This window comes from Otolemur garnettii, unplaced genomic scaffold (genome assembly GCF_000181295.1).
Source record: "Otolemur garnettii isolate 467f Iridium unplaced genomic scaffold, OtoGar3 scaffold00018, whole genome shotgun sequence".
In the NCBI taxonomy this organism is placed as follows: domain Eukaryota; kingdom Metazoa; phylum Chordata; class Mammalia; order Primates; family Galagidae; genus Otolemur; species Otolemur garnettii.
Window position 1 is genome coordinate 2,324,808 of NW_003852413.1, and position 11,836 is coordinate 2,336,643.

An 11,836-nucleotide genomic window follows, 5' to 3' on the forward strand; every position below is an offset into this window, starting at 1 on the left:
ATCTGGGGACACCCTGCAGGGGGCCCAGCCTCATGTCCAGCGCCCAGCCCGACCTCCTTCCTGCCGGTCTCCCGGAGCCTTCGGGGAAGACGCGCTGACCAAGGCGGGGGCGGGCCGGCGGGCAGGGGGAGGAGGGGCGAGCCAGGAGGCCGAGGCAGCCCTGTCGCGCGCGGGTGCGACCCCCGCCGCGCAGCGGCCAGCCGCAGACAATTAAAGCGGGATTCCTCCCCCTATGACGTCGGCGGCGCGAGGCCCCTCCCGCGGCTGCATAAAAGGCGCGGGCTCCGCAGCGCAGGCGGCAGTGGGGGCCTGATAGCACGGCCGTGTGGACCTCGCAGCGCGGCGCCCAGAGCGCGGCCGCCCGCCTAGCGACAGCCGGAGCCTGGTCCCAGTCGGAGCCTAGCCCCAGCCAAGCCGAGCCGGGCCCAGAGCGCCCGGGGCCCGCAGCCATGCCGGCCGGCCGCGCAGCGCGCACCTGTGCGCTGCTCGCCCTCTGCCTCCTGGGCAGCGGGGCCCAGGATTTTGGGCCGACGCGCTTCATCTGCACCTCGGTGCCCGTGGACGCCGACATGTGCACCGCGTCCGTGGCCCCCGGCGGCGCGGAGGAGCTCCGAAGCAACGTGCTGCAGCTCCGCGAGACCGTGCTGCAGCAGAAGGAAACCATCCTGAGCCAGAAGGAGACCATCCGCGAGCTGACCACCAAGCTGGGCCGCTGTGAGAGCCAGAGCACGCTGGACACCGGCGCGGGCGAGGCCAGGGCGGGAGGCGGCCGCAAGCAGCCCGGCTCGGGCAAGAACACGATGGGCGACCTGTCCCGGACACCGGCCTCCGAGACGCTCAGCCAACTCGGGCAAACTTTGCAATCGCTCAAAACCCGCCTGGAGAACCTCGAGGTCCGCGCGCGACGCGGTTCCCCCACGGCTCTCGCGCCCCTCTGCCCTCCCCCACCCCATTCTCGACCTGGCCGGGCAGCCCCGACACCCCCCTTGGCAGCGTGCTGACGCCCGTCCCGCGTCTCCCGGAGCCCGCTGAGCCCCTCTGGCGGCCACTGGCGCGAGCTCCCCCCGCCAGGCCGCCCCCGCAGTCGCCCCGAGGGAACCGCGCCATGGGCCTCCCGCACGGTCCCGCTCTTCATGTAACGTTGTGGTTTTCCCCCCGCCCTTGCACCCCGCAGCAGTACAGCCGCCTCAATTCCTCCAGCCAGACCAACAGCCTCAAGGATCTGCTGCAGAGCAAGATCGATGACCTGGAGAGGCAGGTGCTATCTCGGGTTAACACTCTGGAGGAGGGCAAAGGAGGCCCCAAGAACGATACCGAGGAGCGGGTCAGGATCGAGAGCGCCCTGACCTCCCTGCACCAGCGCATCAGCGAGCTGGAGAAAGGTAATGGGCGCAGGGGAGCTGCTGCCTGCCAGGCCGGCTGGCTGCAGGACCCTGCCGCCCTCCTGGCTCCCCCTGTGCAAGCCTCATCTCCCTTGCACCCTTGCAGCCCCCCGCTTCTCCCCAGGGTCAGGGCTGCTAGCTAGTGTTCCGACAAGGCTGGCACCCTGGGCTCAGGACTTCTCCAGGAAGGGGAGGAAGAGAGGAGGAAGGAATTGCAAGGGCTGAGAATCAAGACACTTACACACGGGCTGTATTTTTCAAGTGTGGTTTGTTTAATCTTCAGTAACTTTGCACAGTATCTGTCGTTGGCCCAAACCGTTCCTGGTTAAGAAAGCCTCTCTTTGGCTGGTCCCTGTCCCCAACAGACAGCTGGGTGTGGGCCGGGGCTGGGTCCTCTGGTTCTGGGGACCAATTGGGCTGCTGAGCACATTTTCAGCCACCTCCTTAGTGCCCCTGCTATCTTCTTAAAATCCCCCAGCCCTTGACCTGAGCCCCATCCTTGAGGTTCTCTCTTCTGAGCAACCCAAGGGTGCATCTGTCTGCCTGCCCCCACCCCCCACCAGGTTCCTTAGTTGCCAATTCTGGCTGGACAAGGCTGTCACCCTGGGCACATGGATGAGCTCCAGGTGCCTGACTAGAAGTCCCAGAAATGGGACAAGGTTGTAAAAGGGGCAGGGGGCGCCCCGTGCAGGGGCAGGGCCACGTGACCCCTACTCAGCCCGCAAAATGTGCCGGACAGATTTAAACAGTGCCATCTTAAGGCGCATTATGTAACTGAAAAACAGATCAGGGGAAGGAGGGACCTCAGGAGGGAGGGAGAAGGAGGGAGGGGAGATGAGGGGATGAAAAACACCCTGGAGAGAGGCTAGGGGCTGCCCCCTTCCCAGGCCTGAACCTCAGGGGTGCTGCACTGACGGCCAGGTTTTCTCTGCTCCCTGCTCCCCAGACATTTGGCTTAGAGGGGGAGGGTTGCTGGCCCAGCGGGGCGCCTTCTAGAAATAATTTTTGGCCTGGGGAACTGGTTTTTTCCTAAGCTCTCTGGCAGGACCACAGGTAAACACCCGAGAATCTAGCAGGGGTGTGTGTGTGTGCCTGGGCTCTGGGCCTGGTACTACTGGTGCCCATGCTGGACTAGAGCATTTTCCCTGGAGTCTGTCACATCGTGCCCAGGGGTTGCTACTGTGTTGTATAGGTTGGAGGGGACATTCACTGGAGACGTTGGCCCCAGGGGGGAAGCTGGTAGCTAGGCGAGGGGGAGGCCACCTGTTTAGGGCCTGAGTTGTCAGGAAGCTCACTGAAGACTGTGGCCTCATCTTCAAAGCAGTCACCTTGGGGGGCCCTGCTCCAAGCATCCTACCCCTGCTTCCTGACATCTGGCCCTCTCCCTAGGGCTCCAAGCAGAGTCCCTGGCAGAGCCTCTGAGCTGGGAGGGGGTGATTGTCCCTCTTGAGGGGTGAATGAGATTCTGGAAACAGCCGGAGTCCTCAGGAGTCCGATGAATGATGGGAGTTCAGCATGTCCAACCCTCAAGGGAGGTTTGCTGGGTGAGGGTCTAAGAGAAGAGGTCAGGATGACAGGTTCTGAGTTCTGTCACTGTCCTGAAATCAGGCCAGCCCCTGAGGGCTCCTCTGAGGGGATCTAGCCTCATTGCTCCTTCCTCTGCGGCCATACCTTCTGGTTGCACTGACTTGGTAGAGTGCCCATCCCCTCCTCACACCCACCCACAGTCCAGTGCACATGCCCACAGCCTTGCTGTGCACTACATCCCACCCCTACCTGCCCAGGGCCAGCCAGGCGTGGAGTACAGAGACCTTGGGTCTGCTCTTTCACCAACTGGGCCCTGTGCCCTGGAGCAAAGCACTTGACCTCCAGGAGCCGCCCCTTCTGCATCCACAGAATGGAGACCAGAGCCTGTGTGGTCTGCATCACGGGGCTTGGCTGGGACTAACAGCAACTGAGACACTAATAAGCACTTTGTCAAGGTGCAGACGTCAAGATGTGTTCTACCCTCCGCAGGTCAGAAAGACAACCGCCCCGGAGACAAGTTCCAGCTCACATTCCCACTGCGGACCAACTACATGTACGCCAAGGTGAAGAAGAGCCTGCCAGAGATGTACGCCTTCACCGTGTGCATGTGGCTCAAGTCCAGTGCGGCGCCAGGGGTGGGCACGCCCTTCTCCTATGCTGTGCCTGGACAGGCCAATGAGCTGGTCCTCATCGAGTGGGGCAACAACCCCATGGAGATCCTCATCAACGACAAGGTAGGGCCTCACCACACCTAGGCTCTTGGGCCAGCAGCGCAAGGTGCACAGGGTCCCTGGGTGTTCTGGGCAGGGCTATGAAGGCTGCAAGTGCTGCTGGGCCCCAAGAGAAGTGTTTGCCAGGCAGGACCGAGGGGGTGCATGGTGCAGGTGCTCAGCGACCAGAGAGAACTGGAACCTTCCTAGACCAGCTTCCTGGGGTGGGGGCTGGAGATGAAGAATGATCCCTGGGGCCGATCCAGCCCATCCCACTGGTGTGATCCCAACTCCTCCTCCTCTGCCAGCTGGCCTTGGAGCTGGCTCTGCCCCTCCATGGGTGGGGGCTCAGAGCTGCTCTGGGTGGCAAAGGTACCCCTAGGGGTTTTTTCCAAGTTCAAATCTACTTGTACTTAGCTAGCCTCCTGTCAAGAGAAGGCCAGGGCCAGGTGACCCCTTGGGGGAGGGCTGCACAAGGCAGCCCTTCCCCTTTAATGAACTCTTCCCTATCTTGGCCCCTGTTAGCGGCAGACTCAGCTGCCAACAGTGTTCATAAGGGCTACAGCCATGTTCCTGACACCATGTTGTGCCTTTCTGGGTCCCATTTCCTTGAGTGAGAAGGGTGTGAGGGTTCTTTTCCGCACTCTCTTGCTGTTCCTTCCTTCCTGCCTAGAATGGGAGAGGGGGAGTAAAATTCCAGGGTTAGGCCATCTCCCCTGTGGCATCTCTCAGACCCTCTGCAGAGGACTGCCATGTTGCAGAGCTAGAGGGTCTATTAACTGGAAATGGTGTGGGAAGAGAGAGGCCAGGCTGGCAAGGAGCCCACAGGTGTGGCCCAGAACCTGGAAGGCAGGGGTAGACTCAGGCCTGGGGATCACTTGCTTTGTGAACTACCACAGAGGCAGAAAGGCGCAGGAGTGAGGAGGCCACATGCTCACATCCTCCCTCCCACTTCGTGGTCCCTGTTAGCAAAGCAGTACATTGCCTGTGTGACTCTGCAGCCCACTTGGGGACAGGGCTGGAGGGCAGGTGCTATGAGAATTCGATAACGGTTTTGGAAATTTCTTTCAAAAGTAGAGATAGGAAGAATGCCAGCTGAGCCAGCGAAGATCACTGATTCTGAGTCGCACTCCCTTCCCTGTGGCCCCCTGTGCTTTGTTCCCTTCCCAGGTAGCCAAGCTGCCCTTTGTGATCAATGATGGCAAGTGGCACCACATCTGTATCACCTGGACCACGCGGGATGGCGTCTGGGAGGCCTACCAGGACGGCACCCAGGGCGGCAGCGGGGAGAACTTGGCACCCTATCACCCCATCAAACCCCAGGGTGTGCTGGTGCTGGGCCAGGAGCAGGTACTGGCTGGCCATGCTGGGCCTGGGCCTGGGCCTGGAGAAGGCTTCAGAAAGGTGGGGGGTGGGGTGGGAGTGTCGTTTTCTGAGCAGTAGCCCAGGGAGCAGGTTATGTAGCCGTCTGGGCAATATCCCTGCTCTGGGTGGGCTCATGCAGCACATCAAGCAAGAGCAGACTTTGGTTTCTGTGCTCTCAGTAACTGTAGCTGCACTTCTCTTGGCATAGGAAGGCCAACTCTGCTTTTAACCATGAATAATTTAGTGCCTGTGAAGTGATTTGTCTCCCATTGAGCACCTGGGAGGGAGAGGGGGGATAGGGAATCCAGGCCCTCCAGGCTGTCTTCCCCTGTTGGACAGGTGCCACTGGCAAAGAGTGCCCCTGAGGAGGGCTCTAGACCCTGTGTCCATGTGGTCATGGTCCTTAAGGACCCCTCACCCACTGGCCAGGAGACCAGCTGCAGGAGAGGCAGAGTCCAAGTGCCCCAGGAGAAGGTTCCCAGGCAGAGGTGGTCAGCACCACCTTCCCCCGGGCATCTTCAGGGGAGGGATAGATATTGAAGTGAGACACCCAGACTCTCCCCCTAGGGAAGAGGGGTCCCCAGGTCACCCCAATGGCCTCCACCACCCTCATGTTCTGCTTTTCTCCGAAGGACACTCTGGGTGGCGGGTTTGATGCCACTCAAGCATTTGTGGGTGAGCTGGCCCATTTCAACATCTGGGACCGCAAGCTGACCCCAGGAGAGGTGTACAACCTGGCCACCTGCAGCTCCAAGGCCCTCTCTGGCAACGTCATCGCCTGGGCCGAGTCCCACATCGAGATCTACGGCGGTGCCACCAAGTGGACATTCGAGGCCTGTCGTCAGATCAACTGATGGCTTCAGGCCAGGGCTGAGCCCCCCATGCCCGCCTCCCCTGCTTGTGCGGTGATGACCTGTCTGTCTCTTCCTCTCTCCCTTCCCCCAGGAATGAGCCGAGGCCGTCGCCCCTGCACACGCACACGCACACGCACACAGCCTGGTTTTGTCCTCCTCGTGCACGTGAAGCAGCCCCGGCTCCCATCTGTCCCTGAGGACGTCCCACTCTCTCTAGGAGCCCCGGACTGTCTCTCAGGCGTGCCCCATTCACAGCTAAAGAGCTAAAGCAGGCGGCAGCGGCATGTTGAACAATGCAGAAGTAGGTGAGAGGATCTGTGTGTATGTGTGTGTCTGCGTGTGTGTCTCCGTGTGTGCGTGTGGGGGCGGCTGGAGGGAGGCTTTTTCTCTTAGAAGGAAGGATTTCAAGTCCTTCTTTCTTTGTGGCTTTGAGAGATCTCTTGATGGGTCAAAAATCTGTATATGCCAACTCTATTAGCTGCCCGCGTGCCTTGGGGCTGGTGTGACTTCTCCAGCACACAAATTTGTCTTCATTTGCAGACCTTTTTCAGAGCGACATATGTCTATATTGATATAATAAATGTCTTTTACTGGTTTGTTAAGGGCCAGGGGGGCCTCTCCATGGAGAATTTTTATTTGGTGTTAGGAGCAGATTCTCTCTGAAGATCGAAGGCTGACTGCCCGGGGATAGCACCACATGCTTTCCCGTGGTGGGCAGGTGGCTGGGGTGGGCCAGTCCTGCCCTCAGCCAGGGCCCAGATGACATCCCGGCTCTTTGCATTGAGGGCAGCCTGCATACCCAGCCCAGCTGGCTCTGCCTGTGGCCTTCTCACCTCCTTGCATCCTGCAAGGCTGGGACCCATCCCTCCATTCCAGTCTCCAGTGCTACACTGTGTCAGCCCGGGTGGCCCTGAGAGAGGGGTGTCCCACTCACAGCTGGGAAACCAGGGCCCCGTGACTCTCCCCTTTTGCCTCTGGCATTGCAATACCAGTGTTCAAGAGGGGACCTTTTAGACAAGGGAACCCACAGTCTGATTAAGACCCAGGCACATAGGGCCACTGAGGCTTGAGTCCAGCCAGTCAGTAGGAAGGTCCTCTTGGTGGGACTTTGACAGCCATATCCCCCCAGCACACCCAGGACCAGGGGAGCTGGCTCAGACCCCTCTGAGAGGCAGGGGTTCTCCAGACCTCTCACACGGAGCCAGGCCTGGCCAGGGTGGGGGCCTGAAACTTACTCCCCCATCTTACGGGCTCAAGTGCCATAGCAGACCCCAACCTGTGACCAGCCAGTGACACTGAGACCTGACCAGTGTCCTGAAACTTTGATGTTTTTGTTCCCCATGATAAAGCAACATGAACATGTCCTAGTCCTTCCGAGGAGGGGAGAAAAATGTGTGTGTGTATGTGTGCAAGCGCATGTGTGTGTGTGTGTGTATGTTTAGGGAGAGAGAGACCACTCAGAAGGGCACGCCCCAGTAGGGCATACTCCCTGCTCTGTTGTACCATCTGGTGGTCGTATGCCCCGAGGGCAGCCTGGACTCTGTCTCCAGGAATCTAATTAGTAAAAGGCTGACAAGTCTTTCTAGAAATTCTACCGCACTGCCTGGCTCATCTGCAGCCGCAGACATTTCAGGAGGAGCAGGTGTTTTCATCTTCTGTTCCTTCCAGGGCCACCTGTCCCCTTAAACTAACAGGTCCGTGTTGTGTCGGAAACTTAGTGCGTCTGTGTGTCAGTGTCAGTGTCTGTGTCGTTGTTCTGTGGGCATCTGCACGGCCCTGGTTGCCATTCCACAGGCCCCTCCACCCCCGTGAGAAGGGTGCCGATCAGGCCACGCTGCCCAATGTTGTCCAATAGTGGCTTTTCTTAAATAACTGTGCTTCATCAGCGCCCGCCGGGCTGTGGCATCCTCGGGTCTGCAGGGATCTTCTCTGTGTGCATGTCCTTTGCTCCCTGGGTCCGGTGTGTGTTCCCTTCCTGCATGGACTTCTCCGGTCCTGTGTTGTGTGTCCCGTGACCACCCGTGTAGCTCCCAGACATGGTGGGGTAAGCAAGCCAAGGGTGTGAGAGGAGGCCGAGAAGAGGTCGGTTTCCCTCTCCCCCTCCCCACCCCCAAACACACCAAGAAGCATTTTTAACGTGTAGGTTGAAAACAAGCCTAATGAATTCCCGAAGGTGGGAGAGAGAGCAAGAGAGCTTGGAGTCGCCTCCCAGGACCAGGCCTAGCCCCCACTCCATCTAGGAGTGGTCACATAGGTCGGGCCCCAAAGGGGCTGTGCTAGCGCTCCCTGGTCAGCGCCTCCCTCCAGCCCCAGCCTGGCCAATCTACCAGACCCCAGACCACCTTCTGCCCAGAGTGGGCCAGGTGGGAGCTGTCCGTTGAGGACTACGAGCCATCCTCTGCCCTGACTAGAGAGGGGCAGAGCACACCCCAGTGCTTTTGCCTCTGTCCCTGCAGCCCGGCCTGCTCACAGTCCCTGCCATCCTCTGACCCACCCACAGTGCCAGGGCCGAAGCTGACATTAGCCCCCTCACTGTGTTAACACTTGGCACTTTGCTGGCCCCGAGGAAAGGTAGATGACACAGCAGCAGGTCTAGTCCAGGTAGTCCCCACCTACTCCTTAATCTGATTGACGTTCCCTCTCGCACTGAATTATACATGCCTCTCTCAGGTAAGCCATTTTATAAAACAAGGAGATAGAAAAGCACTGTCCAGACAGTGTATGCTTTTGCTGAGCTGGTGTCCGACAGCTCCCTGGGTGTCCGAGGTGGGGAAGCTGCCCGCTGAGGCTCTCCGGGCCCTCAGGGGCTGACATCCCACTTGAATCGTAAGCCTTCTTGCTTTTGATAACACAGTATTATTTCTCTTACTGTAGAAGAAAAAGTTTATTACCAAACAAGAGTATTTTTATGAAAGTAAAGGACAAACCTATAAATTAACTCAACCTATATATCTCCCTTAAAAATACTTTCAGGCTTTACCACATGTAGGACTGAAAGCATGTATTTTGGAAGAAAGAGATACGTTTTGTATGCTTTCTTTTCCTTTTGTAGATTCCCAGTTTGTTTTCTAAGACTGCAAAGATCTTTGTCACCAGCCCTGGGACCTGAGACCAAGGGGTCGTTTTATGGGCAGTTGAGGGGGTGGGGAGAGGCTGGCATGAGGTTCGTAGCTGTTCCAGTGAGCTCCAGAGAGGAGCCACCTGTTCTCAAAAGTGTGCTGGGGACCAGGAGTTAAAATTGGCCATTTCTAGTGGACCCTTTGTTTCCGAGCTAAGTGGAAGAAGCTGAGGATTTGAATATCAGTTCCAAATGTGGCGGGAGAAACTTGGGTTACTTGTTGTTGACATCAAGAGGAAAGAATCCTTTGTAATCTTATGATAACCAAATATGGCTTGAAGAAATCATGGTTTCATCTCTTAAAACACAATGTGTAAATTTATTCAACTAATGACAGGAAAGTCTCACTTTTGTGCACAGAGGACTTAAGTGCAGTATGTTGGAGGGGAACAAGTCATTGAGGAGGAAAAAAAGCCCAATACTTAGCGTCCCGATTTTGTCTTATTTGCCAAAAAATTTAGAATAAGCAAACTCCCTAAGACTGATATTGTTATAATGTATATACTGTATAATAAGGAAGAGAATCGGTGTATCTTACTTTTTCATTATTTGCTGACCAAAGCTGTACATTTTTCATATGATCTGCAGCCTTTTTGGGGTATCAAATGGGTCAAAACCATGGGACCTACCGCCTCCCATCAGCAGTTCTGGAAATGCACTATTTCTACTGGTATTATTGCTTTTTTTTTTCATTTTCTTGCTGAAATGACATGAATTGTTGAGTTTATTTTTACACAGTAAAGAGTGAAGAAAGACTGTGGTCTCCTTGTAATGTCTGTTCTTTTCTGAAGCTGGCCAGCACCACGGCATCCTGCCCAGCTACCCCCCAGCTCCTCCTTCCTCACCTGCAGTGTCTGGGCAACCCTCACCTTCGGGGGAAGCATGCCTTCCATCTGCATTGCACTGTGCCTCTCTGGTGATACTTGGGCGCGGGGATCCCAAATGTCACAGGGGCAGCTGACACAGGCAGAGAGAATCCAAGTGATTTCCCGATTCAGCAAGGCCACTGTGGGCCCACGGCACAGAGTAACGTCCCACCTCCACCCCCTGCGGCCCTGCTCCCTCCTGGATGAGTGTGCCACAGCGCTGCACAGGTTCCGGGTAGCCTGGGCTCGTTATTCCCAAACAGCCCTGTCCTTTGTCCTTGGCCATATCCTGCCTACAGGTACCTAGCCTGTGTCTGATGGCCATCCCTCTTCAGGGGTCCAGATCCCTTCCGTGCAATCAAGTCCTAGGGTGTCCCCAGACCCACGTAACGATGGATGGCATGGGAGCTCTGGGCCTTAACTTGATCCTGGATGTATGTGAGCTTGCCAGCTGCTCCCTTCCAAGGGACAAAATGACCAGGACCCAAGCACCCAAGTATGAGTGATCCCAGGAGACTTACAACTGGAATTCATGGGACAGGGAGCCCAAACAGCATACCTGGTGGCTTGGGTACCCCCACATCACACACAGTCAGTGGAAGGGACCAGCCACTCTGGCCTGCCCAATGCTTGGTATCCCCCAGGATACCAAGGCCAGGACTCAGGAGCTGGGGTTTGGTGGGGTGTGAGCAAAGGTTTGGCCTCAGCAAGGCAGGCAGGTCCCCCTCACCATGGCCCTGGACCTGGCGTGCAGGAGGCCTCAGCCTGCTTTTTCCAGGGCTGTCCTGGGTGGGTTGCTGTCACCAGGCCTGGGGTTGCGCCTGATTCCAGCACTCCCATCTGACACCACCTCACACCTCCTGCTCAGAAGAGCGCATAGTCTGTGGTGACCCTACACTTACACTTCTGGTTTCTATCTAAGAGCTCCTTCAAAAATTCAGGTGTTGTAACTATTGTGAGAAACAAATTGCCTTCCACATCTCTCACACCGGATCTTGGCCTGCAGTGAATGGCTTAGGGCCGAGGAGCTCAGAATAGCAGCTCAGGATGCTGCAGGGCCTGGTGGCCTGGGCGGAGGGACACAGGCTCAGGATTTCAAAGCCACAAGGCATCCTGGAAGCTACCAGGAGGTGTCCAGGCTCCAACAGCCTGTTGGATGGATGGAGTTGTTCTTGGCTTATGTTTCCAGGGATGGGGGACTCACTGCCCCAGAGGGACAGGCTGCTCTGTTTTCTGACGCTCCGTCAGTGAGCTTGCTCCTCCCCTTCCTGGCTTTCATTTTCCCTCACACAGAGCTGCACCTTCCACACATCTGACACGTATGTGAGGACGGCCACCTTGTCTCGCGGAGATGTCCCTCTGCCTGCCCCTGCCTAGCAGCCTGACTAGTGGGAACCTCTAGCTCTGTCCTTAGGGAGAGAAGAGAAGAGACACATCATATGAGACTTACAGGAGCTCTGTCCTTAGGGAGAGAAGAGAAGAGACACATCACATGAGACTTACAGGAGAGCTGGGCTGGAGAGCTTCGAGGGCCGGTTAGATCACTCCCCAGTTTTCAGATGAGTGGAGTGAGGCCCAGAGAGGATGTGCAGGTTGTTTCAAAGTGCACAGCTTGACTGCCGGGGCTGGAATCAGAACCCAGGATTCAGGCTGGGTGTGTGGCTTACACCTATAACCCCAGCACTCTAGGAGGCCGAGACAGGAGGATCACCTGAGCTCAGGAGTTTGAGACCAGCTTGAGCAAGAAGGAGACCCCATCTCTACTAAAAATAGGAAAACTAAGGCTGGGTGCAGTGGCTCACGTGGGTAATCCCAGCACTCTGGGAGGCCGAGGTAGGTGGATTTGTCTGAGCTCAGGAGTTTGGGACCAGCCTGAGCCAGAGCGAGACCTCGTCTCTAAAAATAGCTGGGTGTTGTGGCAGGCACCTATAGTCCCAGCTACTTGGGAGGCAAGAGAATTGCTTGAGCCTGAGAGTTTGAGGTGGCTGTGAGCTATGATGCCACAGCACTCTAC

General features: G+C 57.1%; 1 protein-coding gene across 1 annotated transcript; it reads left to right on the top strand.

The window, feature by feature from the left end:
- The first annotated feature begins 324 nt into the window (after positions 1-324).
- On the top strand, positions 325-6,150 carry NPTX1 (neuronal pentraxin 1). Its single transcript, XM_003786072.2, has 5 exons — positions 325-893; positions 1,175-1,382; positions 3,399-3,643; positions 4,790-4,969; positions 5,617-6,150. Exons 1-5 carry the CDS (start codon positions 450-452, stop codon positions 5,836-5,838), a joined length of 1,299 nt encoding a protein of 432 aa, XP_003786120.1. The 5' UTR covers positions 325-449; the 3' UTR covers positions 5,839-6,150.
- Positions 6,151-11,836: the final 5,686 nt, after the last annotated feature.

Coding starts and splice junctions, on each gene's coding strand:
- NPTX1 (XM_003786072.2), top strand. CDS start 450: ATGCCGGCCGGCCGCGCAGCGCGCACCTGTGCGCTGCTCGCCCTCTGC. Junction 1,383..3,398: donor CATCAGCGAGCTGGAGAAAG/GTAATGGGCGCA, acceptor TACCCTCCGCAG/GTCAGAAAGACAACCGCCCC. Junction 3,644..4,789: donor AGATCCTCATCAACGACAAG/GTAGGGCCTCAC, acceptor TTCCCTTCCCAG/GTAGCCAAGCTGCCCTTTGT.